We start from the raw sequence: 26,474 nt of genomic DNA, 5'->3' as shown, positions 1-26,474 counted from the left end.
TTTCTAAGAAACATAATTAATATAGAAAAACTAGATTGTGTGTGAGATTGAAAAAAGGAATAATCACATAAAAATAAAACTCCATGACTTTAAATTGGTTTTAATATAAAACTCAGTCAAAAAGAAAATATTACACATTCTTCATGTTTATCAAATTGAATTAAAGTCGTCTTTGTGGGCCAATGCTGCCACCTGGTTGCCACCCTCTGTACTTCATACTTGTGTTAGGCTGGCGTCTCAGCAGAGTGTCGCCTCCGTCTATGTCTTTAGGTTTATCATACACTGTAGTTATATGATAATCTGTTCTGGCCTTTTTTACAGGATGTAAGACCAATTTCTCTCCATGATACCTGCAGAAAACAAAAACAAATGTCATCAGCATCACCTCACTCATATACCAAAGCATATAACTATATTAGAAGGTGAATGTTAAACTTCATCCACACTGGAAGGAGACATGGTGACCAGAGACCACAGAAAGTGATTCCGCGACTTTAAGAGACTACGGGTGAAATAACCACTGGTGACGGGAAGTGGGAAGGACATGAAATAAAGTTTTCTCAACTTCCAAGCAAGAGATTGAAACACCTGCCAATGAGAGTGAAAGATACCACTGATTGACAGATGAGCCTGGAACAAGCAACCGGCCGTCAGCTGCAGAGTGGTGTGTGGCGAGCGAATTGTTTCCAGTGTGCATGCAGCTTTTGTTGATTCTGCTCATGCTCACCCAAAGCCTCTTTTGCAGTTGGGATGTTGGCCCTCATTTTCAAGTGCTTCAGGAATTCCAATCTGACTGTTTCCCAGGCCTTCACCTTCCCTCCAGCCCTGCTTCTCCATCACACGACGCCCAACACCCTGATCCGAGAAAGAAGAAAAAAAAAAAAAGGTACGTTTATTCCATGTGTAACATTAAGAAGGATTAAACCAAATTATGTACAATGGCAACCTCCTTACCTTGGTGAACCTCTCAAAGCTGCCAATAGACTGATTGTGCCCTGATCCATCTTCAAGACCCTCCCTCAGCCTCTTTTCATACCGCATTCTGACATAATCTCGAGCATCCATGTCACCTCCATCTGTGAAATAACTTGGTTAAAGGAAATCTGACTGCAGGAATAACACACAGTTTAATCAGGGTAAAAACAGAGGTGAAAAAAAGAGCTACCTTTATCATAGTAAACACTCATGTCAACATCCCAGTCATCTGCTGTTTGCTCATCAAAATCTGAAAACGGACAGAAAAACATGAATGTAATCAAATTAAGAAAATACAAAGCATCTAAAGTAGCAGTGACAAAGAAAAAGAACAAAACCCCTGAAAATTATTTTAAATATTTAGCCTGTAACATATTTTGCTACAAGCCATGGAGTAAGGCAGAGAAATACACTTGCTGGACACTTCATTAGGTACACCTTGCTAGTACCAGCTTGGACCTCGTTTTGCCTTCAGAACTGTGTTAATTATTCATGGCACAGATTCAACAAGGTGCTGTAAACATCCTTGGAGATTTTGGTCCATATTGACACCATAGCATCACACAGTTGCAACAGAATTTTTGGCTGCAGATTCACATTACGGATGTGCAGCCAAAATAGATGCTCTGTTGGATTGAGATCTGGTGACTGTGGAGACCATCTGAGTACAGTGTCATGTTCAAGAAACCAGTTTGAGATGATCTGAGCTTTGTGACATGGTGTGGCTGCTTCCAGAAGAATAACACACCACATCACAAAGTAGACTGTGGTGGTGATAAAGGGATGGACATGGTCAGCAACAGTACTCTGATAGGCTGTAGTGTTTAAACAATGCTTAATTGGTGCTAAGGGGACCAAAGTGTGCCAAGAAAATATCCCTCACACCAGCAGCCTGAACCACTGATGTAAGGCAGGATGGATCCCTGCTTTCATGTTGCTTCTGCCAAATTCTGACCATCTGAATGCTGCAGCAGAAATCAAGTGTCTATTGTCCAATTTTGGTGAGCCTGTGTCAATTGTAGCTTCAGTTTCCTGTTCTTAGCTGACAGGAGTGGCACCCATTGTGGTCTTCTGCTATAGTAGCCCGGCTGCTTCAAGATTCAACATGTTCAGCGACACTTTTATGTATACCTTGGTTGTAACAAGTGGATATTTGAGTTCCTGCTTCCTTCTTATCTGCTTGAAGCATTCCAGCTACTTTCCTCTGACTTCTGGCACCGAGAAGAACTGCTGCTCACTGAATATGGTCTCTTTTTCACACCATTTTCTCTAAACCCCAGAGATGGTTGTGTGGGAAAATCCCAGCAGATCAGCAGTTTGTGAAATACTCAGACTAACCTGTCTGGAGCCAATAACCACACCAGGTTCAAAGTCACTTAAATCACCTTTCTTTCTCATTGATGCTCAGTTTGAACTTCAGCAGGTCATCTTGATCATGTCCATATGTCTAAATGCTTTGAGTTGCTACCATGTGGTTGGCATTAATGAGCAGTTGAACAAGTGTATCTAAAAAAGTGGCCAGTGAGAGTATGTTTGCCATTATCTCCTATTATGCCTAAAGTTGGTTATTAATGAGCGCATACACCACTGCTTGTTTTTATGAGCATATTATAGAATGTATATAAACCTAAAAAGCCGAATACCTTTTTCTTCAAAGTGTGAAAATGTGTTTTTGGTGCCTACCTCCTTCTTCTTCCTGCCAGTACTGAGCGTCAGTGTAGAACACCAGGCCTGAGCCTCCTTTCTCCCACTTCAGCTCAATCTCTTCTTCATACAGTCTCTCTTTGCTTCGCTCCTGGCTTGTTACATCATCGTGCAAAGCCTCGTGGCGTTCCCACTCCTCACAGCAATCATCATCCTACAATCAACCAAATGAATAAATTAGCAAACCACAATAAAGGGATGATGATTTCAGCTATGCTGTCCCTAATGGACACCCTATACAAACTAAAAACAACATGATTATTTGACACACTAGCAAATAGTTTGTTGACAGTTTTAAACCAAACCTACATCATCTGCATTTGACTGTGCGTCCTCTCCATCTTCTTTCTGTGCCTCATCATCCGTTGTTTCTGAGTGATCACCCAGTCTTGATTCTGAGAACGAAGCAGCCAAAGTGCCTGGTCCCGATATTTCATGTCCAGCAGCTGTTAATACAGTCTCTTCTGTGGCCGGAAGTGTGCAAGTGTCATGGTACTGGAAGGGCACGTTCCCATAACGTCGATTGGAACTGGTCTTCGGGAAGGTGAGGCCCAATTTCCGAATGAGGCGCGGAGGCAGGCGGCAGGCTTGGATGAGCTGGAGAAACACTTTTACGGGAGTGCCCACATTCCCGTTCTGCATCAGAGCAGGTGGATTCAGCTCGGATAGGCTTCTGAGGTCTGCCTCTGTGAATCGCTCCATTGGGGACACACGGTGCCGCTGTTCATACTTTGTTTTATAGGGGAAAGACCCATCATCTGGAAAAATATATAAGAAAAAAAAAATATGTACACAGTGACAACACAACATGATGTGAAACGTTTACGCACTGCTTACTTCTAGGCTGGGCAGTTGTAATTCCTAATTATCAGGCTGTTCTAAAAGCTGTTCAGTTAAAACAAAACTCTGCAGGGGGAGTACTGACAGGGACTAGAAAGAGAGAGTGTTTTCCCCATACTAGCTTCTCTTGATTGGCTCCCTGTTAAATCCAGAACTGAATTTTAAATCCTTCACCTCACATACAAAGCCCCTCTTAAAGAACTCACAGTATAAGATTCCTCGAGTTTCTAGAAGTAGGATGGGAGGCAGAGCCTTCAGCTGTCCGGCACTTTTGCTGTGGCGTCAGCTCCCAGTTTGGATTCAGGAGACAGATGCTCTACTTTAAAGATCAGGCTTAAAACTTTCCTTTTTGATAAAGCTTACAGTTAATAGTATAGTCATGGTTTTTCTGTTACAGGCTCAAGCTGCTGGGGTGGGGGGCTTCCCATGATGCACTAAGCATATAGTCTCCATTCCAGTCTTTTCACTCCCCATGTGTTTATATGCCACTACTGTGTATCCTTAACTTCTTTCTGTCCTGCTTGTTGCTCGTGGTCTCTATATGCCCCACCCTGTGCCTGGTCCTGAATCCTCTTCAAAGAATAGGGTGAGGAGGAGGCAGATGTTATTGTAGTGTCGTCACCTTATCATATAAAACGCTTTGAAATGACTGTTGTTGAACTGAACGACACAGTTAAGAATAAAATATACCTTCACCTATGGTAAGCCAGCTCCATTGCCACAAGGACAGCCACAGAAATTCTTTCATTCTACATGCAATAAATACCTTTTGATAATACATAACATCTTTTAAAATTCAGTTTTGCTTTGTTGATTTTCACAGCAGAGCCGCAGGAGCTCCCGCTGTTACCACAGGCTGAGTATTAATCCAGTGACTAATGTGCAAAGTACCCCTTCATTCACCTTTGTCATGGGAAACTTTGACTCTCTTGATAACACATCGTCTTGCCAGCCAGTTTCCCTTCGACTCAATCCAGTGGTTCCCCGCATACATTCTCACGAACCTGTCCGCGTCCTTAGCGCGAACTGAGACGATACAGCAGCACGACTTCGCCGCCGGCTTCGACTCGGATACGGTCTTTGTCCCCTCAGCGAGCTCCGGGGATGTGGAGCGGGGCTCCTCGCCATCTCCACACACCGTGTTCTCAGGTACTCCGGACTCCCGGAGAACTTCCGGCCTGTGTCTGTAGTGAAAACAATGAAAACCACCGCCTTCAATGAACTGACTAAAATAATTTCTCAGATCCGCTGAGCGAAACGCGACGGGTATGTTGCTTATTGCAAAATACACTGGAGGTTCAGTTTCAGCGTCCGCCATGATTGTTTATTTTCGGTAACGTCGGAGAACTACGTTCATAAATGACGTCATGTCCGCTTCCGGGGACGTTAAAGAAACCTGTGGTTTTTTGTTTTGTTTTGTTTTTTGTTTTTTTGTTTTTTTTGTTTTTTTTTTTGGTTAAAGAAACTTGTGTAAAAAGTGCACAGATCCTTTAATGACGTAAAAATAGAAATACCAAATCGAAAATACTAAAACTCCGCATTCATAAGCAATCAATCAACCAATCAATCGGTACTTTATTTATTTAGCAGGAAAATATACACATGCATCCCCTTCACTAGACATTAGACACCCACCCAGGCCGAATCACATAGTCTGCGCTGTAGCAGGAATTGTTATCACGCCAAAAATTCCGAATGAAAACACTGAGATAAAAAAATAATAAGTAAAAGGTAAATATAAAGGCAACTAAGGTGAAATAATAAAAACACATAAATGTACTAAAAGAGAAATAAACATGTAAACAGCAGAGGTGGCAAAAGTACAGACATTCTGTACTTAAGTAGAAGTACAAGCACTTGTGTTAAAAACTACTCTGGTAAAAGTTGAAAAACTGGTTCAACTCTTTACTCAAGTAAAAGTAAAAAAGTACAGGCTCTGAAATGTACTCAAAGTAAGAAGGTAAAAGTAGCTCTTTGGAGGATGTTTCTACACAAAAAATAGCTGGTTATATATTATTACAATAATATAAAATAATACATGAGAATACAAACGTTATTCCAATCTAAATTTTAATCCTAATGAATGTACTCAGCTTGAATCTGTTATGTAGGACACAAGCTGTGAAAGGGAATTTAAAAACAGTTCTATTTGCTGTTGCATTCATTGTAGAGGCCACTGTTCCTCCGCACCTGAACACAAAAATGAGTATACTCAAGGGTTAAAGTGGGATTCAGAAGGTGGAGGAACCCCAAGAACAGTTGTAGTGTGGGGAGAAGAATCACAACTTTCTATTGTGAGCTCCAGTAAATTTTCTTGGGCTGTGAGGTCTACTGCTCTGTGTGGATGAACTGAATTCAAAAAGATGTAACCCAGTATTTCATGAGCTATCTTAGCTGATTTCCATCCCCTAAACTGACAGCATACAGGCTCTATAAATGTTGAATTCAATGAATGAATCTAAGCATCAACAGCTTTGATTCAAACGCATCTCTGCTACACTTGATGTAACCTGTAACTCTGACCATGAACACAGACATTGTGCACCAGTCCAGCACACTGTAAATACAGTACAGCAAACTAGCCTGTTTATCATGCACATTTTAGAAACGTTGCATTTAAAATTATCTACCACACGTTACTCCCTGCTCGCTCCTCTTCAGTAGTGCTAGCTAAATGTTGATGTACCGCGAGCGCAACTTACGGACATCGGCATTCAGTCTGGCCCACTGTAACCCCTGATTATAGCGCTGTAAATGATACATAAATTATATGGTTTTGCCTCTTTAATCTCTTTGTATGCGATAAGCCCCAGTCTCTTGTCTCTTCTGTGTCATTGTTCCAACATTTAGGCTCAGATCGTTTGACGCTTTGACCTGAAATGCAAACAACTCTCAGACGAGTAAAGTCTGTTTTAAAAATGTAAGGACTAGAAAGCAGAGATACTGGTGTAAAAATGTGGGGAGTAAAAGTAAAAAGTATTCAGAAGAATAAATACTCAAGTACAGTAACGAAGTATTTGTACTTCGTTAATTCCCACCTCTGGTAAACAGACAATGCAATGAAATGTGAAATGAATAAATAAACAGATAAAAAGAAAAATCTTGAAAAGCCAAACTAAAAAGGAAAGTCTTGAATTTGGTTTTAAAAGTCCAACAGTCATAATGCTTCCTAAAAGTGATCCTGAACGTCATCATTAGGTGAGGTCACCTGGGTGTATCTTTCACTTGTGCTGTGGCCTGCATCTGAGAAATTTTGAGGGTTTTTCCTACTGCTGAGTGACTCTGCTCATATTTCATTCGCTGCCTCGCAGGAGAGGCTCAAGCAACATACTATTGCTTGAGTAATGCTGAGCTATGGTATTGTACTACTGGAACGATAATGGAAAGAAAAGAAAACAGAATATGTACTCATAAATGTACATAGATTGGTGTGTAATGCCATCATTCAACAAACTGATGCATCTTATATAGTTATAATTAATCGATTAAAAATACTGTACACAGGAGAAGGCTGTGAAAGGCTGTGAAAGGCTTGTGAAAGTCGCCATGTTCTCCCACCATATTTGAATATTGAACATTTTACATATGTGGCTAGAGACCGGCCACATATGAAAAGAAAAAAGAAAAAAAGAGAAAAGAAGAAGAAAAAAGAGAAAAGAAGAAGGGGGAAAAAAGCCCAGCAGTCTCAGCAGCTGTCAGGTCATCAGCCAAACTAATCAATCCTGCAGGTGATAAGAGCATGAAGCAGCACCAGGCACTTATTTAGGCAGTTTTTTTTTAAAGAATTATATGAATTATTTTTAATGGTTATGAGGACATAAACACTGCATGTATAGAATCACCAAATCAAATCTGATTAAATACCCACCAAATCCCCCCCCCCCTTTTTTTTTGTTTTAAGTTATTCTACTTCCACCAGCATTTTCACTATTGCTGAATACTTCCACAGAATTAAATTCCACATTGTTGGAGAGTAGAGCTCTCTTTTATAATGTCTGTGGTGAAAGTACTTTTAACTATGGCATGTGATGTTTTTTTGTGCTGTTATTATTGTGATGCATTTTACTGCTGTGACTGTTTAATGTTTATGATGCCTGTATAATTTAATACACAGAAATGCATATTTTACAAGATATTTATGTTTATAGCATCCCTGACCTGTCAAACCCAAGTATCTCTTAAAAGTCAGCTTTCTATGGGCCTAGAAAATCACTGTGTTTCTGTTTACCTTTGAACGATGCATTTTATAGCTAATCCAAGACAGTTATTAACTGTTTAGATAGCTGAAGGAGAAGGTTCTCGACCCATAAAAGAATACTTCCTCTTTCAGTTTATCAGAAAAATTAAAATTAAAAAATCACCAAATTCAGAGATTTTTTTTGCTACTGTCTCTATCTGCTGTATCTATTACCGCATAGTATTGGCACATCTGGGGAAGGCGAGGTATGTGCTCTACTGAGTGCCCTTCTAGTTATGTATTTACTCACTTAAACTCTGCCCAACTTGGCTTCGATCAGTCGGTTGCTGTGTTTGTGACGTTCCAAACAACTGTGTTGCTAACAGGGAAGCTGCAGAGTACCTGTATGGACAAACTATGTAACATCAATACAGTTGATGTGGTTGAAGTTTGTTTCTCCTATTTATCTTTTACTTTTTATTTCATGAGCCATTATAAATGCAGATACCATTAAGTCAGCAAATAACTAATATCACCTTGTCAATAAATCAGTCAGACTCTATTAAAATTGTTCAAGTGTTACCTTCATTTTTTTTGCAATCAGTATATATTTTTTAAAATGTCAAACCAAAGTAGCACTGACGTGCTTTAATTGACAGCAGGTTTGATCATGTCTCACTTGGCTCTACAGGCCAGTTCATTTATTTTCACACTCACCAGGAATTGCTGCCTCCTTAATAATTTCATTAGAAATATGGTGTAATATATAGAGTAGTTCAAAACTGTTTAACTTCACCTGACAGGAAAAAAAGGGGGTCCGGTGGGGCAAGTCAAATTTCTGCTGTTTTTAACCTCTCTTTAACCTCTTTTAGAGAAGCAACTGAGAAATTTATTCAGTCAGAGTTCATTAACCCAAAGGTAACCCTTGCTTTGTCCTTCACCTCAGCTTTTATCATTGTATTTTTATAGTAATTGGCAGTAAAACTAGACTCGGGTGTCTGGACTCTGACATCATATTATACACACACTGTGCATTAGTCATCACCACCCTGATTAGTGAAAGTTCATATTTATTCTTAAAAACATGTATGTGTGAATGTGTGTTATTTAAACATTTTTAAAACAGCAATTACTCTGATCATTACCTGACCATTTTCAGGTGAATGTTTTTCCAACTATACAGTTAAAAAAAAAAAAGGCACCTAATTCAAGAGATGAACCAGTGTTGTGTCTACACATTATAGTTGCCAATCTTTGCCATTGTTGCCATTTCTTTAATTGAATCAGGCATAAAATACACCATATAAAAAAAGAAAAAACATTAAAGGAACACTTTTTAGTTGGAGTATGGCATCAAATCAGTTAAACCTCTGGGATATTGATCTGGTCATTTAAGTAGCAGAAGGGGTTGCTAATCAGTTTCAGCTGCTTTGGTGTTGATGAACTTAACAGGTTCACTAAAGGGGCAGCAATGAGATTTTTCTCTTCATCTTTTCTGACTGTTTTTGTTTTTCTTCACTAGTTTTGCATTTGGCTAGAGTCAGTGTCACTGCTGGTAGCATGATGCTGTAGAAGGTCCTTTACCCATCTGCACTGGTATCTGCCTTTTTTGTGCAAGGAGGAACAGGATGAGCACTGCCAGAGCTACAAAATGACCTCCAGCAGTACACTGGTGTGAATCTCTGACCCAATGGTCAGAAAGACTTTATGAGGTTGGCCTGAGGGCCTGCTGTCCTCTAGTGGGCTCTGTGCTCACTGCCTGGCACCATGGAGCCAGTTTGGCATTTGCCATAGAATTCCAGAATTGGCAGGTCCACCACTGGTACCCTGCACTTTTCACGGATGAGAGCAGGTTCACCATGAGGACATGTGACAAATGTGAAAGGGTCTGGAGAAGCCATGGAGAATGTTATGCTGCCTGTAACATTATTCAGCGTGATTGGTTTGGTGGTGGGTCAGTGATGGTCTGGGGAGGTATATCCACGGAGGGACACACAGACCTCTACAGGCTAGGCAACAACTCCCTGTCTGCTATTAGGTATGGAGATGAAATCCTTGGACCTATTGTAAGACCCTATGCTGGTTCCTCCTGGTCTACAACAATGCCCGGCTTCACATGGTGAGAGTATGCAGGCAGTTCCTGGAGGATGAAGGAACTGATACCACTGACTGGCCCCCCACACTCACCTGACCTAAATCCAATAGAACACCTCTGGGACATTATGTTTCGGTCCATCTGACACCACGAGGTTGCACCTCAGACTGTCCAGGAGCTCAGTGATGCCCTGGCCCAGATCCGGGAGGTGATTCACCACAACACAATCCGTCATCTCATTAGGAGCATGTCCCGATGTTGTCAGGCAACCATACAAGAACTTCGGAGCCATAAAAACTACTGAGTACCTTTTGAGTTGCTGCAATTAAATTTGGGAAAAATGGACTAGCCTTCTGCATCATTTTGATTTTTGAGGTGTCTTTGAACTCAGCCCTCTGTAGGCAGATGAATGTGGCATCCTTTCATTGCTAACACATTACCCAGTTCTCGGTACATACAGTACCAGTTTGGACACACCTTTTAATTCAGTGGTTTTTCATTATTTAAAAATTGTCTGCAGTGTAGATCAATTCTAAAGTCATCTAAACTATGAAGAAATAAATATGGAATTATTTAGTAAACAAAAAAGTGTTAAACAAACCAGAATGTTTTATATTTTAGATTCTTCAAAGTAGGCAATTCTTGCTTAGATGACAGCATTGGCATTTTCTCAGTCAGCTTTATGAGGCAGTCACCTGAAATGGCTTTCAGTTAACAGCTGTGCCTTGTTAAGCAGTAATTTATTGAATTTCTTGCCCTCTTAATGTGTTTGAGACTGTAGCGACTACAAAAGCCTAAGTTGCTTGAGAGGAAATACTGGGAACTGTCTATTTGTATGACGCGCAGCCTTTGCTCCTAACAAAGTACGCTGAGCCCACGATGAGTTTGTGTCATGTTTATTGATCCACCGTCAAGCTTGAATCTAAATGAGGATCATCAGCGAAACTGGCAAAACAAACAATACATACGAGCTTCGTGCGTCATGCATTACTTTGCATTGAGTTATGTTACATTGCGGTGCGATGCGGTCAACAAAAATTACGGCCACCCAGCTAACCTATCTTCTCCATTTCCTAAGCATGTGAGTATGACACCCCTTTAACCCTGTCAGCTGTTACACCCACACCATGTGATCCATGCATCAATACATCACCACGACCGCTGGCGTGATATCAAAACACAACTTAAGACAAAATGTATCTGGCACCTACAGAGACCATCAGTTGTTTTGTGAAGAGTTAGAGTTGTTATACAGTGAATAGCCCTGTTTGAGTAATGTTCTAATCCATATTACAGCAAGAACTACCTAACTAAGTAAAGAAAAACAACAGTCCATCTGTAGGAGCAGAATATGTATTTACTGGGTATCACGCATCACAGGGTAATTGGTGGGCCTGACTATATATGGTAAGGGTTTTTTTTGGTTTGGTCAGGTGTTCCACCCGGAAGGGAAAAACAGTTTTTGACCGCTGAAGATGCAAGGACCTTGGAGAATTATGGGTGTTGATATTTCAAGTGTTTCTAGAAATCTGTGCAAGTATAATGGACACTGATGATTGTGGATAAAAATAAATGGACGAAGTGTTCAACTGGCAAGTATGACTCAGACTTTGATTCATCAGGCACCGTGATCAGCGCGTCAATTAGGTTAGCCCGTGTGTAGCGCCTCAGTGGCTTAAAGCATTGGCTTAGCCTCTACACCATCATTACTTTAAGAAACAAAGGTCAGTCAATCTGAAAAATTTCAAGAACTTTGAAAGTATCCTCAAGTGCAGTCGCAAAGACCATCAAACATTATAATGAAACTGGCTCTCATCAGGACCACCCCAGGAAAGGAAGAAAAAGAGTTTCCTCTGTTGCACAGGATAAGTTTATCAGAGTTACCAGCCTCAGAAACTGCAAGTTAGCAGCACCCCAGATAAGAGCCCACCTAAATGCTTCACAGAGGATGCTAAAAGAGATCATCTGTCCAAAATTATTGTGTCTCATTAAAATATCTCGCATGTATTGTTCATGCTGTCTGTCTTGGCAAATTTTAGGCCCATTTCTAAACCGCCTTTTATCTCTAAATTATTAGAGAAAATTGTCCTTTCCCAGATCAAGTCCTTCTTGGATGAACAAAATATTATGGAGGTTTTTCCATCTGGTTTTAAATCCCAGCATAGAATCAGAATCAGAATCAGAAGGTTTTTATTGCCATATGGGTGAACAGGTTCACAGCATTAGGAAATTGCTGTGGTACTTCGTGCTTACAGAAAAAAACAAATAAGTATAAAAACTATAAGACAATATACAAGTATACAAATTGCAAATATACAGAGATACTAGAGCTATAACTATAACACAATATTACAAAATTACAAAATAGCACGGAGTTGGCTTTGGTGGGAGTCCTAAATGATATATTTAGGACTACTGATTCTGGTGACTATGTTATCCTTGTTCTCCTTGACCTAACCGCTGCTTTTGATACGGTAGACTACCGTATCTCCTTTACAAACCCAACTTGGTTTTCGTGGTACTGTATTAAAATGGTTTGGGTCTTACTTGTCCGGCAGAACCATGTCTGTAAAAATTGCTGATGCTGAATCCTCATCCGCTCCTTTACTTTGCGGGGTTCAGCAGGGCTCAATCCTTGGTCCACTACTTTTTTCTCTCTATCTGCTTCCCCTGGGCTCAATACTCAGAAAGCATGGGATTTCTTTCCACTGCTATGCTGATGACAGTCAAATATATATGCCCCTAAAGAAAGGCTCCCTTTACTTTGGAATTAGCCAGTCCTCCCTTAAGCGCCTCCAGTTAGTTCAGAATGCTGCTGCTCGGCTTCTGACTGGGGTTAGGAGGAGGGAGCATATTACTCCTATCCTGGTTTCCCTACATTGGCTGCCTGTATGTTTTAGAATTCAGTTTAAGATTCTTTTACTTGTATTTAAATGTTTGCATGAGCTGGCTCCATCCTATCTTTCTGAGCTACTTAATCCATATCGCCCAACTCGTTGCCTCAGATCAGCTGATCAGCTGTTCCTAGAGGTACTGAGGTCAAAATTGAAGTACAGAGGAGATAGAGCTTTTAGTACTGTTGCCCCTAAATTATGGAATGACCTGCCATTACACATTAGGATTGCCCCTTCACTGTCAGCCTTTAAAACCCTTCTTAAGACACATTTTTATTCTTTGGCTTTTAATACACATTGAGATTTTTATTGTATGTTTTTATTGTTTTTGTTTCCGCTCTTGGTGTTTTTCTTATTTTATTGTACAGCACTTTGTTGCAGTTTCTGTTTTAAAGTGCTTTAAAAATGAATAAAGTAAGTAAAGAGTTCAAGTAACACACACATCTCAACATCAACTGTTCAGAGAAGACTGTGTGAATCTGGACTTTATGGTTGAATTGCTGCAAAGAAGCCACTTCTAAGGAAGATCAACAAGAGGAAGAGAATGGCTTGGGCCAAGGAACACAAGGAATGGACATCAGACCAGTGGAAATCTGTCCTTTGGTCTGATGAATCCAAATTTGAGATTTTTGGTTCCAAACGCCATCCTGTCTTTGTAAGACACAGAAAAGGTAAGTGGATGGTTCCTACATATGTAGATCCCACTGTGAAGTATGGAGGAGGAAGTGTGATGGTATGGGAGTGCTTTGCAAAAGGTGCCTACTTTGAAGAATCTAAAATCTAAAACATATTTTGGTTTGTTTAGTATATGTGTAGCCCTGTAGGAAATGGACATAAATAAGTTGATTGAATGTGGTTAAATGCATTTATGTGAATGTTAAAATTTCAAATGTTAAGGTGTTAAGATAATTAATTTGCCATAAATATTCTATTTTATTTGTTTATTTCATTTGTTGTGAAGGAAAGCCAATCTAGTGTTTCATTTTAGTCACCTGTTTCTGTACTGGCTGCTGATTGGAGGTGGTGTGAGTGTGCGCGAGGGAGAAGGAAAAAGAGAGACCCGAGAAGAGAGGTGCGCTAGACTTTGACTGGAAAAGTGAAAGTTTTATGGCGAGTTAAACTGGTACTCCGTGTTCGGACATCCGCCAGGTGGACGGAAGGAGGACAGTTTCATTTGGTGCAGCCTACGCCTGAAAGTGTTTGGACTTGAAAGTCGTGGTTTGCTCGCTGGATAATCGAGCGGAAATTAGCCGCGCTGATCGTCTGAAAGCTGCGGTTGGCTAGCCCGGCTAATCGCTACAGGACTCGGCTGACTCTTACCGCACACAGACAAAAGAGGATCCCAGATAGCACTCTGAGCTACCTATAGTTCAGAGCAGTGACGTGCGGTGAGGGTCGTGACTGGTGAGGCACTGACGTCATCACATCAGATTTACAAACATATAGCTTATTCACCATTTGATTGGCAACAGTTGTTTTGTTTAACATTAACATAGTCTGAAGCAAACCTTTTAGCTCCGGTGTTGGTCTTCCTTTAATTATTATCTTCTGCTTCGATTGAAAGTCCAGTTTAGAAAATTCTTTCAGTTGAGTTATGTAATCTTCCATGTTGAACATAAGGCCAAGCAACAGGAAAAACTAACTGGCCTTGCTAACTGTTTATGGTAGCTTGCCGCTGAGGAGTCGTAGAGTCCCTGGGATCACCAGCGCCCCCTACCATGAGGCACGAGAACTGCGTGCCTCACCTAGTGTCTCTTCGCAGCAGTTTCATGATCGCTCAACACAAGAATGCATTACACACATACAGTTGTTAATGAAAAAAACAACAAAAAAAACTGTGCATTATATACACCAGCTAAAATATAGAAATTTAGTTCATATAGTAAAAGTGTTAGAACATTTTAATAGCCACATGCAAAGGGAAAGTAATCCGGTCTCACTGCATAGCATGCCAGCACAGTTAGTAGTCATTGGCAATGACTATACTGAGCCGCACCACGGATTGCGCAATCCGTGGTGCGGCTCGCCGGGCTGGTGCCTCACCGTTCGTCTCTTAGTATTTGACCGGCAAATGCAAAAATTCAGCGATTTTGAAAAAACTAATCTAAAAATGGTGTAGTTAAATGGAAAAGAACTTTAAAATACAAATCACTGAATGAATATAACCATTTAATTTATTTTTTAATTTTATATTTCCACGATGACAGGTGAGGCCGTGCCTCACCTGCCTCCCCTGACTGCACGTCACTGGTTCAGAGTTCCTCTGGCTACGCGGGAAACGGCGACCAGACGGGTATTCCCTGTGCTTCTTGCCTGTGTGGGACAACGTGGACTGAACGTTTGCACCGCCATATTGGAAAAAGGTACTGTTGGCTTATTATTTTATTTTGGCTCTAATTGAGTGAAAGGACCACAAAGTTTCTGGTCTCACCGTACCCGAGCTCCGAATCAGGCCTGCAACGGGTTTGTTTTGTTTAATAACATTATTTGGGACTGTTGGGTGTGGGGATACATGTATATTTTAACCGTTAATTGACCTGAAAGAACTGAAATATTGATTTAAGTGTGTTTTTGGTGTTTTCTAATTAAAGTATGGTATTGTTAATTCCAATTGTAGAGTGTGTGATGTTATAGTCGTTAAGTAATTAATGTCGTTGAATACGAACTCAGGGCCCATTCATACCGATCAGTAGTATGTGGGTTACATATGATTCCTTATGTGTTCCTTCATAGTCTGGATGACTTCAGTATTAATTTACAATGTAGGAAAATAAATAAATAAAAACAATGAAAGAGAAGCTGTGTCCAAACTTTTGACTGGTACTGAATATCCAGCATGATTTTTTTCCCCCACTGAGATCTGATGTGCTTTTAAAGTGTTCCATTATTTATTTATTGAGCAGCGTAGTGTCGTAGGGGTCGGGTGCAGTGTGTGTCGGGCGGTGGCCGAGGGCGGAGGCCCTGGCGGACCGATCCCCGGCTATCGAAACTGGCTATTGGGACATGGAATGTCACCTCTCTGGTGGGGAAGGAGCCTGAACTAGTGCGTGAGGTTGAGAGATACCAGCTAGATATAGTTGGGCTCACCTCAACGCATGGCCTGGGCTCTGGAACCAGTCTCCTGGAGAAGGGCTGGACTCTGTTCCAGTCTGGAGTTGCCCTCGGTTAGAGGCGGCGAGCTGGGGTGGGTATTCTTGTATCCCCCCGGCTTGCTGCCTGTACGTCGGAGTTTACACCGGTGGACAAGAGGGTAGTTTCCCTGCGCCTTCGAGCTGGGGAACGGGTCCTGACTGTTGTTTGCGCTTATGCGCCGAATGACAGTTCAGAGTACCCACCCTTTTTGGAGTCGCTGGGTGGGGTCCCATCTGGGGACTCCATAGTCTTGCTGTGAGACTTCAACGCTCACGTGGGCAATGACAGTGAGACCTGGAGGGGCGTGATTGGGAGGAACGGCCTGCCCGATCTGAACCCGAATGGTGTTTTGTTATTGGACTTCTGTGCAAACCACAGTTTGTCCATGACGAACACCATGTTCGAACATAAGGATGTACATAAGTGCACATGGCACCAGGACACCCTAGGTCGCAGGTCGATGATCGATTTTGTAATCGTATCATCAGATCTGCGGCCGTATGTTCTGGACACTCGGGTGAAGAGAGGAGCTGAGATGTCAACTGATCACCACCTGGTGGTGAGTTGGATCAGGTGGCGGGGGAAGATGCTGGACAGACCTGGCACACCTAAACGTATTGTGAGGGTGTGCTGGGAACGCCTGGCAGAAGCCCCAGTCCGGGAGATCTTCAACTCCCACCTCCGGCAGAACTTTGACAGCATTCCGAGGGAGGCTGAGGACATTGAGTCCGAATGGACCATGTTCCGCACCTCCATTGTTGAGGCTGCTGCTCAGAGCTGTGGCTGCAAGGTGGTTGGTGCCTGTCGTGGTGGTAACCCCCGAACCAGATGGTGGTCACCGGAGGTGAAGGGAGCCATCAAGCTGAAGAAAGAGTCCTGTCGGGCTTGGTTAGCCTGTGGGACTCCAGAGGCAGCTGACAGGTATCGGCAGGCCAAGCGGAATGCAGCTCGGGCAGTGGCTGAAGCAAAAACTCGGGTGTGGGAGGAGTTCGGTGAGGCTATGGAAAAAGACTTTCGGACGGCATCGAAGCGATTCTGGCAAACCGTCAGGCGACGCAGGAGGGGAAAGCAGTGCTCCACTCACATGGTTTATATTGCGGGTGGGGTGCTGCTGACTTCAACTGAGGCTATAGTCGGACGGTGGAAGGAATACTTCGAGGACCTCCTGAATCCCACTGACACGCCTTCTGTAGTGGAAGCAGAGTCTGGGGACGAGGGAGATGACTTGACCATCACTGGGGGAGAGGTCACTGAGGTAGTTAAACAACTCCTTGGTGGCAGGGCCCCTGGGGTGGACGAGATTCGCCCTGAGTTCCTGAAGGCTCTGGATGTTGTAGGGCTGTCTTGGTGGACACGCCTCTGCAACATCGCGTGGAGATCTGGGGCAGTGCCAATGGATTGGCAGACCGGGGTGGTGGTCCCCATCTTTAAGAAGGGAGACCGGAGGGTGTGCTCCAACTTTCGGGGGATCACACTCCTCAGCCTCCCCGGTAAGGTCTATGCCAGGGTGCTGGAAAGGAGGGTCTGTCCGTTAGTCGAACCTCGGATCCAGGAGGAACAATGCGGTTTTCAACCTGGTCGCGGAACGCTGGACCAGCTCTTTATCCTCTCAAGGATATTCGAGTGTGCGTGGGAGTTTGCCCAACCAGTCTACATGTGCTTTGTGGACTTGGAGAAGGCATTCGACCACGTCCCTCGGGGTGTCCTTTGGGAGGTCCTGCGGGATTATGGGGTGTCTGGCCCGTTGTTGCGGGCCATTCAGTCTTTGTACAACCGCAGTGAGAGCTTGGTACGTATAGCCGGTAATAAGTCGGATTCGTTTCCTGTGGGTGTTGGACTCCGTCAGGGCTGCCCTTTGTCACCGATTCTGTTCATAATTTTTATGGACAGAATTTCTAGGCGTAACCAGGTGGCGGAAGGCTTCTTCCTCGGTGGCCTCAGAGTCTCATCTCTGCTTTTTGCGGATGATGCGGTTCTGTTGGCTTCATCAGGGGGTGGCCTCCAGCTCGCAGTGGAACGGTTCGCAGCCGAGTGTGAAGCGGCCGGTATGAGAATCAGCACCTCTAAGTCTGAGGCCATGGTCCTCAGCTGGAAAAAGGTGGAGTGCTCTCTCCGGCTCAGGAACGAGTTCTTACCCCATGTGGAGGAGTTCAAGTATCTCGGGGTCTTGTTCACGAGTGATGGGAGAAGGGAGCGGGAGATCGACAGACGGATCGGGGCTGCCTCTGCAGTGATGCGGACGCTGCACCGGTCTGTCGTGAAGAGAGAGCTTAGTGTAAAAGCGAAGCTCTCGATTTACTGGTCGATCTGCGTTCCTACCCTCACCTATGGCCACGAGCTTTGGGTAGTGACCGAAAGAATAAGATCGCGAATACAAGCGGCAGAAATGAGTTTCCTTCGAAGGGTGGCTGGCCTCTCCCTTAGAGATAAGGTGAGGAGTGCAGCCATCCGGGAGGGGCTCAGAGTAGAGCCGCTGCTCCTCCACATCGAAAGGAGCCAGTTGAGGTGGCTCGGGCATCTGATTAGGATGCCTCCTGGCCGCCTCTTAGGTGAGGTGTTCCGGGCATGTCCCACCGGGAAGAGGCCCCGTGGTAGACCCAGGACACGCTGGAGGGATTATATCTCTCGGCTGGCCTGGGAACGCCTTGGGGTCCCTCCGGATGAGCTGGAGGAGGTGGCTGGGGAGAGGGAAGCCTGGGCTTCTTTGCTTAGGCTCCTGCCCCCGCGACCCGGCCCCGGATGGGCGGAAGAGAATGGATGGATGGATGGTGTAGTATTTTTACAGGAACAAAGTGATTCCCAAAGAGCTATTAGCTGAAAATTTGGCATGGTGTGACAAGTGATGGACAACAGAAGAAGTGTCAGGCATAATAACAATCAAAAACAAATGAACAGTATCTTTAAAAAATAGGGAGAGGGGGTCCAGCAACGACCTGACACAGGACCTGAAAGAGGCACCTGGCCCTTCAGATGATCCATCTCCTGTTGAGATTCATTTCTAGGACTTTGAATTCCAGTTTTAATTCAATTTTATTTTTCTCCTGAATTCCGGTTCAGATGAGGCCACACTGTGTGAATCATCTTTGGGTTGATGACCTTATTAAAGTAAAGCCAGGCAAATGAACCTGAGCTGTATTAGCAGTGGGTCAAGGCCAAATGACATGTTCAACACATGATGTCCATCATGCACACGCGTGGTAGCACGGAGCTCACAGTGGCCTGAAAAAACAGCAGGCGGTGGCAGTTAAGTTGATAGGAAGTCAGTATTTGGGGGCAACTGTGAAGATAAACAAAACTTCAGCCTCTGAGCCATTTGTAGGCACACATCTCTACAAAGCCAATCATGCAATTACAGTGTCCTAATATTTAATATTTAAATGTGTATGGACTTTTAAAATTATTGGAAAACATTCTTCAGCTGCTGGCCATTACATCATACGTCATCACCGTCTTGCATCCTTCAGAATAGTCAGAATACAGCACTTGTTCTACTTATAGTATGAAGGACATTTTACTTTTACTGTCCTGGCAGAGTTAAGCGTCTGTCCTCCGTGCCCGTCTGTGCCTGCTCCTAAACTCTATAAACAAGGGCCTTATCGCAAGCATTTACAACTGTCAGCATGCTTGATGAAGCCTGAGGGCTGCAGAGTGCATTATGGGTCACTTTCCTGAAATGAGCACATTCTTGAAGATAACCTAATGTGTCTTGTCTTGTTTTGAAGCTGTGATCCATTTTGATTAGGCTCCTGTGACTTTGGACATCGCGTTGACAATGACGGAGTTTATCATAATGAGATCACCCCTGGAAAAAACAAGGCTGTGAAACATTTTTAGTGCATTCTTAGTGTAAGGAATGAGTAACGGCAAACATTCAGTGACTGGTGCTGCCAGCTGTGTCTGATGTGTAATCTCTTTATTGTGGTCATTGACTTTATGGAGTGGCCTTGACACCGGTACTTTGCAGTTCAGATCTTTCTCTGAAACTTCCAGTTTCAGGCTTCTGGGCCTGTCAGGCTTTTTGGCAAGTCTCACAATAAATAACAAGGATAGTATATCATATATAAAATCACCTGGGATTACAGATTGTCATAAATGTTTTACTGTCTGCAGTTCATGGTACTGAATGTTCAGACTAGAGGTTTTCCACATTGGGTTGTTTGTTTATTTCTTAAGGTAATAAAATAATTTTCTTATCATTCTCAAACCTCGGTGCCAGGTACAGGGAAGATAAAAAATTAGGATAAATGCATTTAAATGACAGGTGGAAAATTATACAACCTGTTACTGACACCATAAACAGGATGTTTGTGGTTTTGTTGGGCATCTTTTGAATGTTTCAGAACAAAAGACGAAATCCTTAAAGTTAGATTGAAATGGAACAAAATGATTTGATTGTTGGAGTCATAGACTGAACTCAGATCAGCCTCATGACCAAAGCAAAGAAGTACAACAAATCTGGATTTTACATTAGCCATAGCTGATGCAAATGTTTACTGGATTATTTTCCCAGTATAACAGTATAGATATATACACAATACAAAACTGCAAACACCATCAGTGTAGTCACCATAAAGGCAGTCTGCACACCTCAACCAAGGCTTAAAGTCCTGGATCCAGACCGCTCTGGATTAGTTATATATATATATATATATATATATATAAAATTTTATTTTCCTTTTCAAATTGATATGTATTTGTCAACATATGATCCAAGACGTTCAATTTTGTTCTATCTCACAACAATAAAGAATGCTTCTAAAATTCCTGGCTCCAGATCTGCTCCAAAAATTTATAACTTCTAAGGTTTGCAAATTTTATGTAAATCTGCCCATAAATCTTTTGAGTAACCAAGCTTTTAAAAAACAATTAAAAAAACACAAATACAACCACCCCCCCCAAAACAAACCAGCATATGTAAAGCAAATATGAAGTATTGAGTTTTATTAACATTAATTATGCAGGTGTTTTGTGCTGTGTTTAATTGTGGGGGGAAAAAAGTGAACTTTGTGGGGGTGAGTGGGAGAAAAATGTGAGTAGGAGTTGTGGCCACTTTGTACTGACGTTGTGGATTCTCCAGCTTTCCCTCTGGTGCCACAAGCAAATTTATATTTTTGGTTTTCTCAACAATAAACTGCAATTAAAACTGCAACACACACACACACACACACACACACACACTCTCATTACCACAAAATCATATTTACTATAATAATATTTTTAGGAGGGAGGAGTTCTTGAGACCAAGGGCAAGCTCAATTTTTAGTGGTGTCAGTCTTTCCATTGAGTGGTTCTTAGCATTTAAAATATCCATTTCAAATTTGGACCATACGTCATATTAAATAACATTGAGCGGCTGTGGCCCAGGTGGTAGAGTAGGTTATCAACAGGAAGGCCAGTGGATCTCCAGTATCCTTGGGCAAGATAATGAACACCAAGTTGCCTCGATGTATCCACTGGAGTGCGTCTATCTCCGGATGATGTCATTTTTTTTCAAATAATATGTATTTGTCAAGATGTGACGCAAGACGTCCAATTTTGTTCTCTCTCACAACAATAAAGAATTTCCAACTGTAGCCCAGTTGGAAATTCCGCGCAAACTTTGCTTCCCAGGTTTGAACAGAATTTCTCTTTTTTTGTTTAGTTTTTTATATTGCAGTGCAGTAAAAAAAATTAAAAAGTCTCAAATTAAAGCCCTGTGATCAACTGGCAACCTGTCTGGGGTGTGCCCCACCTTTCACCCCTACGAGAGCTGGGAGAGGCTCCAGCCACACATGATCCAGAATAGAAAAGTAGAATAAAATAGAAAACTAGAAAAGCAAATCAGATTTAGTTACACAATGACAGTTTTGACACCTGGTGCTTAAACGTAGATAAATTGCACTTTTTGAATGCATTTCCCATGAAAATGCTCCATTCCTTATTCTGTAAAGAAAGATGCTGGATCCAAATTTCAGGGCATGGATTACAAATCCAAGTGGAAGGATCATAAATCCAGAGTACACACTTATACAGAACCCCGTTCTTTCCTCATCTGACCCTAGGGGTGCTCTGCACAGAGCTGTCAGTTTGGATTAGTGCCAGTAGCTTCTGGAGACTCCTTCTTTGATCTTATTTGATATTATCAATACCAAAGGTAGCTGTTTACAACCCATTTCCACCAAATTAGGGTTTTAAAACTCCAGTACGCTTATAGGATTTTATACTTTTATTAGGAAAAAAAGAAGAAGAACGAAACACTTTATAAGGCCTTATCTAGCAGGTCAATGACCTCAGTCTGCTTTGGCCTGTTTCCAGTTTTACAGGAACTCACTGTGGCCCGGATTACTTGTGCAGTCCTTGGTAGCTTGGTACTACCTGGGTTAATGACACCAGCTACAAGATAAGACCCAACCCTCTTGATAGCCAGACATTACTTCAGCAGCTCCTTTTCATTGAGAAAAGCTTATCAATTTCCCAGGGTTATTCCACCTGGCAGAACACTCTGTTGTTTTTCCACATGGAGTGTATTGACAAGTCAAGGTCCACTAAAGAGGCTGGGCTGGCCTTATAAATACAGGGACACTCCAAGTAGCAGCAGCTACACTCACAAGCTCATGAAGAGCCCATCCTGCAAGAGGACGCGCTCATTTAACTGCACAGAACATACAATCTGTGAATCGGTGAAAATGGACGGCTCGTGCTGTTGTTCAACCAGCAGTGATAGGCTTTCGAATCCTATCCTCTACAAGATCCTCAGCCAAATGGATAGCAGCAGACCAAGCCAAGACAACTTTGACTACAGTTCAGTACCTCACAGATGCAAATGTGAGGTGCGACGGACAGTGTGTTTGAAAAGGCAATCTGAGATTTGCAAAGAAGCTTCAGCCGTTCTGGTTAAAACCCTAAATTTCATGAAAAACTTACCTGCTTTTAACCAACTGCCGCCAAACGACCAGTTCGCGCTTCTTAAAAGCTGCTGGGCGCCACTCTTCATTTTGGGCCTGGCCCAGGAACGCGTGGACTTTGAGGTGACGGATATTCCTGCTGACAGCATGCTGAAAAAGATTCTCCTGAACAGACAGGAGAGCCCTGAGGTGGAAAGGGAGCAGCCCACCATGGCCGGTGTCAGCAAACTCACGTCATGCCTCAAAAAGTTTTGGAGTTTGGATTTGAGCCCAAAGGAATATGCATACCTCAAAGGGACCACAATATTTAATCCAGGTATGTATTCAACTCTGGCTTTCACTGGTCACTTCTGAGTGGTTTAATAATTGTGTGCAAGAATGCATAAAGCACTCATGTGACTTTTTTTTTTTTTCCCCCCACAAACAGATGTACCAGATTTGAAGGCAGCCCTGTTTGTGGAAGGGCTGCAACAGGAAGCTCAGCATGCCTTAAGCAAGGTGGTGCAGCTCCTCCACCCGGGGGACCGGGACCGCTTTGCTCGAATCCTCCTCACAGCCTCCATGCTGCAGAGCATCACACCCAGCCTCATCACTGAACTCTTCTTCCGGCCTGTGATAGGACAGGCGAATCTGCTGGAGCTGCTGGTCGACATGGTCTTCTACAGATAGGAGAAATGGATTTTAGAACTTTTTCCTAGCAGCCCTCTGCGAAAGGAAGCAATGCTTGACAGTGGGCTGCTCTAAAATACATTTACAAAAGAAAAAACAAACAAAAACTGTGAATCGGTGAAGATGGGGTTATGAATTGCTTACACTGACAATGAAGCTGAGGTCACTGTAGCCCAGTCTGAAAAGATTTTATCCACTGAATTGGAAAAATGTGACTTTTTACATTAGGACAGACTCTGTCTACTGTCCATATATTTACTTGAGCTTGTGAATAAGATCTCTCAGTGTTGTAAATAATTATTGTTTGCATTTACAAAACTTTTCAAATAAATCTATTTTTGTACACAAAGAGTGAAATTCTGTGTCAGTCTTCTAAGAAGACTCACGGGAAGCCAAATCTAACACAGTGTGTGTAATATGTACTGGCTCTGATATTCACAGTCTGGTTTGATAATTTGACTCCTACACTTCATTTGGCAGGGCCATTAGTGGTGTGTGCTGCTAAGTACAACATGTGCATGTTAAATTCTTGGCCTAAATGAAGCCAAGAATAACAAAAAACAATTTTACAATGTAAAAACAAAATTGAACTTTTTTTCTTGCATAACCATCTCCAGGGTTTATGGGGAATGGCCTGAAAAAGAGAAAATATTTAGCGAGCCGCAGTTCAGTTGACATCAGAGGTCAGAGGAGAATGACCAGACTCCTTCAAGCTGATAGGAAGGCAACAGAAAGTCAAATAATCACTTGTTACAGCCAAGCTATGCAGGAGAGCATCTTTGAACCAACATCAAACCTTGAAGCAGATGGCCTACAGCAGCAGAAGACCACACTGGCTGGTACTCCTGTCAGCTCCAAACAGGAAATCAAGGCTACAGTTCACACAGGCTCACCAAAATCGTACTGTAGAAGATTGGAAAAACCTTGCTTTGTCTGATTTGATTTCTGCTGTGACATTCGGATGTGGGATCTCAATTTGGTATAAACAACATGAAAGCCTGGATCTATCCTGCCTTACATCAGTTGTTTGGGCTGCTTGTGTGGGGGATATTTTCTTAGCACACTTTGGGCCCCTCAGTACCAACTGAGCATTGTTTAAACACCACACCCTATCAGAGTATTGACCATGTCCGTCCCTTTATGACACCACAGTGTACCCATCATAACACACCATGCCAGGACCCCTTTGCACCATGCCACAAAAGTCAGCTCATCTCATACTGGTTTCTTGAACATGACAATGAGATCGCTGCACTCAAATGGCCTCCACAGTCACCAGGAGCCTATACTACGAAGCAAGTTCAACATACCCAGGGTATCCTTCCTTATCTGGATTCTTACCGTAACTCTGGTGATCGGGATGAACGTCACACTGGCTATCAACTCAACAGAGCGATAAAATAACCATTTTAATTCCAGTTAGTTTTATTGCTGAGTGTGATCTCGGGTGGTGGCTGCACATTAGAGCTGGGAAAATTTACACTGGATCCATTTAAACTGTAACATCTCCAGGAAATAACCTTCCTGAAGCTTGTTTCTGCCACTAAAAAAAAAAAAAAAAAAAAAATCGCCATCCGTAAGTCGAAATTTCGAGTAACTCCACATGTTCAACTTGTTTTGCACTTTTACTGAATCAGTAGGGTAACGTAACACATAACACAGTCAGAGCGGCAGCAATAGATAAACATCTACGATACCACAAATATTAGAGCTTCCTGTCCCACAGCCTGATAAAGGAGAAGTGGAAAATGCTTCAGTTTCTCGGCGCATCAAGGTGAAATTAATTTGACTGATTAAACAGGTATTGTTGTATTCTTGGAGTGTCTCCTTTGTAGTAGCTGCATTTTCAGGAGGGTAAAAGAGACTAAGCAGTAGATCAGAATCAAGTAGAACTACATTTGATACATTTCCTAAATCATCAAATTAATACGCGCACAGTTGCGGCTTAACGAGCTTAACGCGTCATATTGCACATTGTCATATGTGCAATATGACGCATATTCTCTATATTGTTGTTTAAAAAAAAAAAGAAAGAAAACAAATCAAGAATCTATGGTTCTTATTGACATCCATCAGAGAAACACAAAGACTTTAGACCAGGGATCCTCAAGTCCAGGCCTCGAGAGCCGGTGTCCTGCAGGTTTTAGATGTGTCCCTGATCCAACACACCTGAATCAAATGGCTGAATTACCTCCTCAGTATGCAGTCAAGTTCTCCAGAGTCCTGCTAATGACTTCTATATTTGACTCAGGTGTGTTGAAGCAGAGACACCGGCCCTCGAGGCCTGTACTTGAGGATCCCTGCTTTAGACTCTCCTACTCTCCCCGGAGAGTTCCGAGGCATCTTCAAGGAATGTGACACTATTTCCTGGAGAACTGATTGGTCAGTAGGCGGTGATTTCATACCTGTTGATCTCTAATCACAGCATAAGTTACCATAGCGATTTACCCTGTGCTGAAAACCCGGGTTAACCCCGAAAGTTTCCCGACCTTTGAGATGTGGCGGAACGGGAGATTTGCATCATACCATCACAGCTGTGCAGCTGACAAATCTACAGCAACCGCGGGATGCCATCATGTCAATGTGGACCATTCAGGACAGTGACACTACGTTGAAATGCAGGGTTACAGTTTTATACACAGTCTATGTAATGTTTTTCTTTCTCTCTCTTCCTGTCTTATGGTTCTCTGTCCCCCTCTCATGGAAAATAGTGGAAGTCACAGGTTTACGCAACAGAACCATAAGAGGTGAACTAAAACTTTATTGCATACACAAACCTTTATCAGTGCAAAAACTGCAAACTTAAATGTTTAATACCTGAAAGTAATTCAGAAAACTGCAAATGCTAAATTAAATCTGGCCCAAAAATCTGGGCTTGCTCTTGAAAATCTGCAGGTTGCATCACTTATGGAACAAGCTCACGATTGATCTTGCCCTGTGGTATTTTAGTTGTGAAACTAACACGACACCTACATACAGGTAAAACAGGAATGTGCTGGTGGGGGAGTGAGCCAGAGGAAACGGGGTTACACAGGGCAACAGCAACACTCCACAAACAGAAAAGCCTGTCTAAAAAGCTGCGTATGTGGCACTGAAGAACACAG

The 26,474-nt window shown here is 42.6% G+C and overlaps 2 protein-coding genes across 2 annotated transcripts; one reads left to right on the top strand and one right to left on the bottom strand.

Annotated features, from left to right (window-relative positions):
* Positions 1-117: 117 nt before the first annotated feature.
* On the bottom strand, positions 118-4,865 carry gpatch3 (G patch domain containing 3). The gene is made up of 7 exons (XM_030750652.1): positions 4,423-4,865; positions 2,989-3,437; positions 2,659-2,833; positions 1,166-1,225; positions 955-1,076; positions 728-855; positions 118-350 (listed from the first exon to the last, which is right to left on the bottom strand). The coding sequence occupies exons 1-7, from the start codon at positions 4,835-4,837 to the stop codon at positions 161-163; spliced, it is 1,539 nt and encodes a 512-aa protein (XP_030606512.1). The 5' UTR covers positions 4,838-4,865; the 3' UTR covers positions 118-160.
* Positions 4,866-22,409: 17,544 nt separating this feature from the next.
* Positions 22,410-23,633, top strand: nr0b2a (nuclear receptor subfamily 0, group B, member 2a). Its single transcript, XM_030750570.1, has 2 exons — positions 22,410-23,017; positions 23,129-23,633. Exons 1-2 carry the CDS (start codon positions 22,411-22,413, stop codon positions 23,368-23,370), a joined length of 849 nt encoding a protein of 282 aa, XP_030606430.1. The 5' UTR covers position 22,410; the 3' UTR covers positions 23,371-23,633.
* The last annotated feature ends 2,841 nt before the right edge of the window (positions 23,634-26,474 follow it).

Source organism: Archocentrus centrarchus, chromosome 16, assembly GCF_007364275.1.
Source record: "Archocentrus centrarchus isolate MPI-CPG fArcCen1 chromosome 16, fArcCen1, whole genome shotgun sequence".
Taxonomy (NCBI): domain Eukaryota; kingdom Metazoa; phylum Chordata; class Actinopteri; order Cichliformes; family Cichlidae; genus Archocentrus; species Archocentrus centrarchus.
Note: the sequence above shows the minus strand (reverse complement) of the source record. Positions and strands in the feature narration are given on the sequence as shown.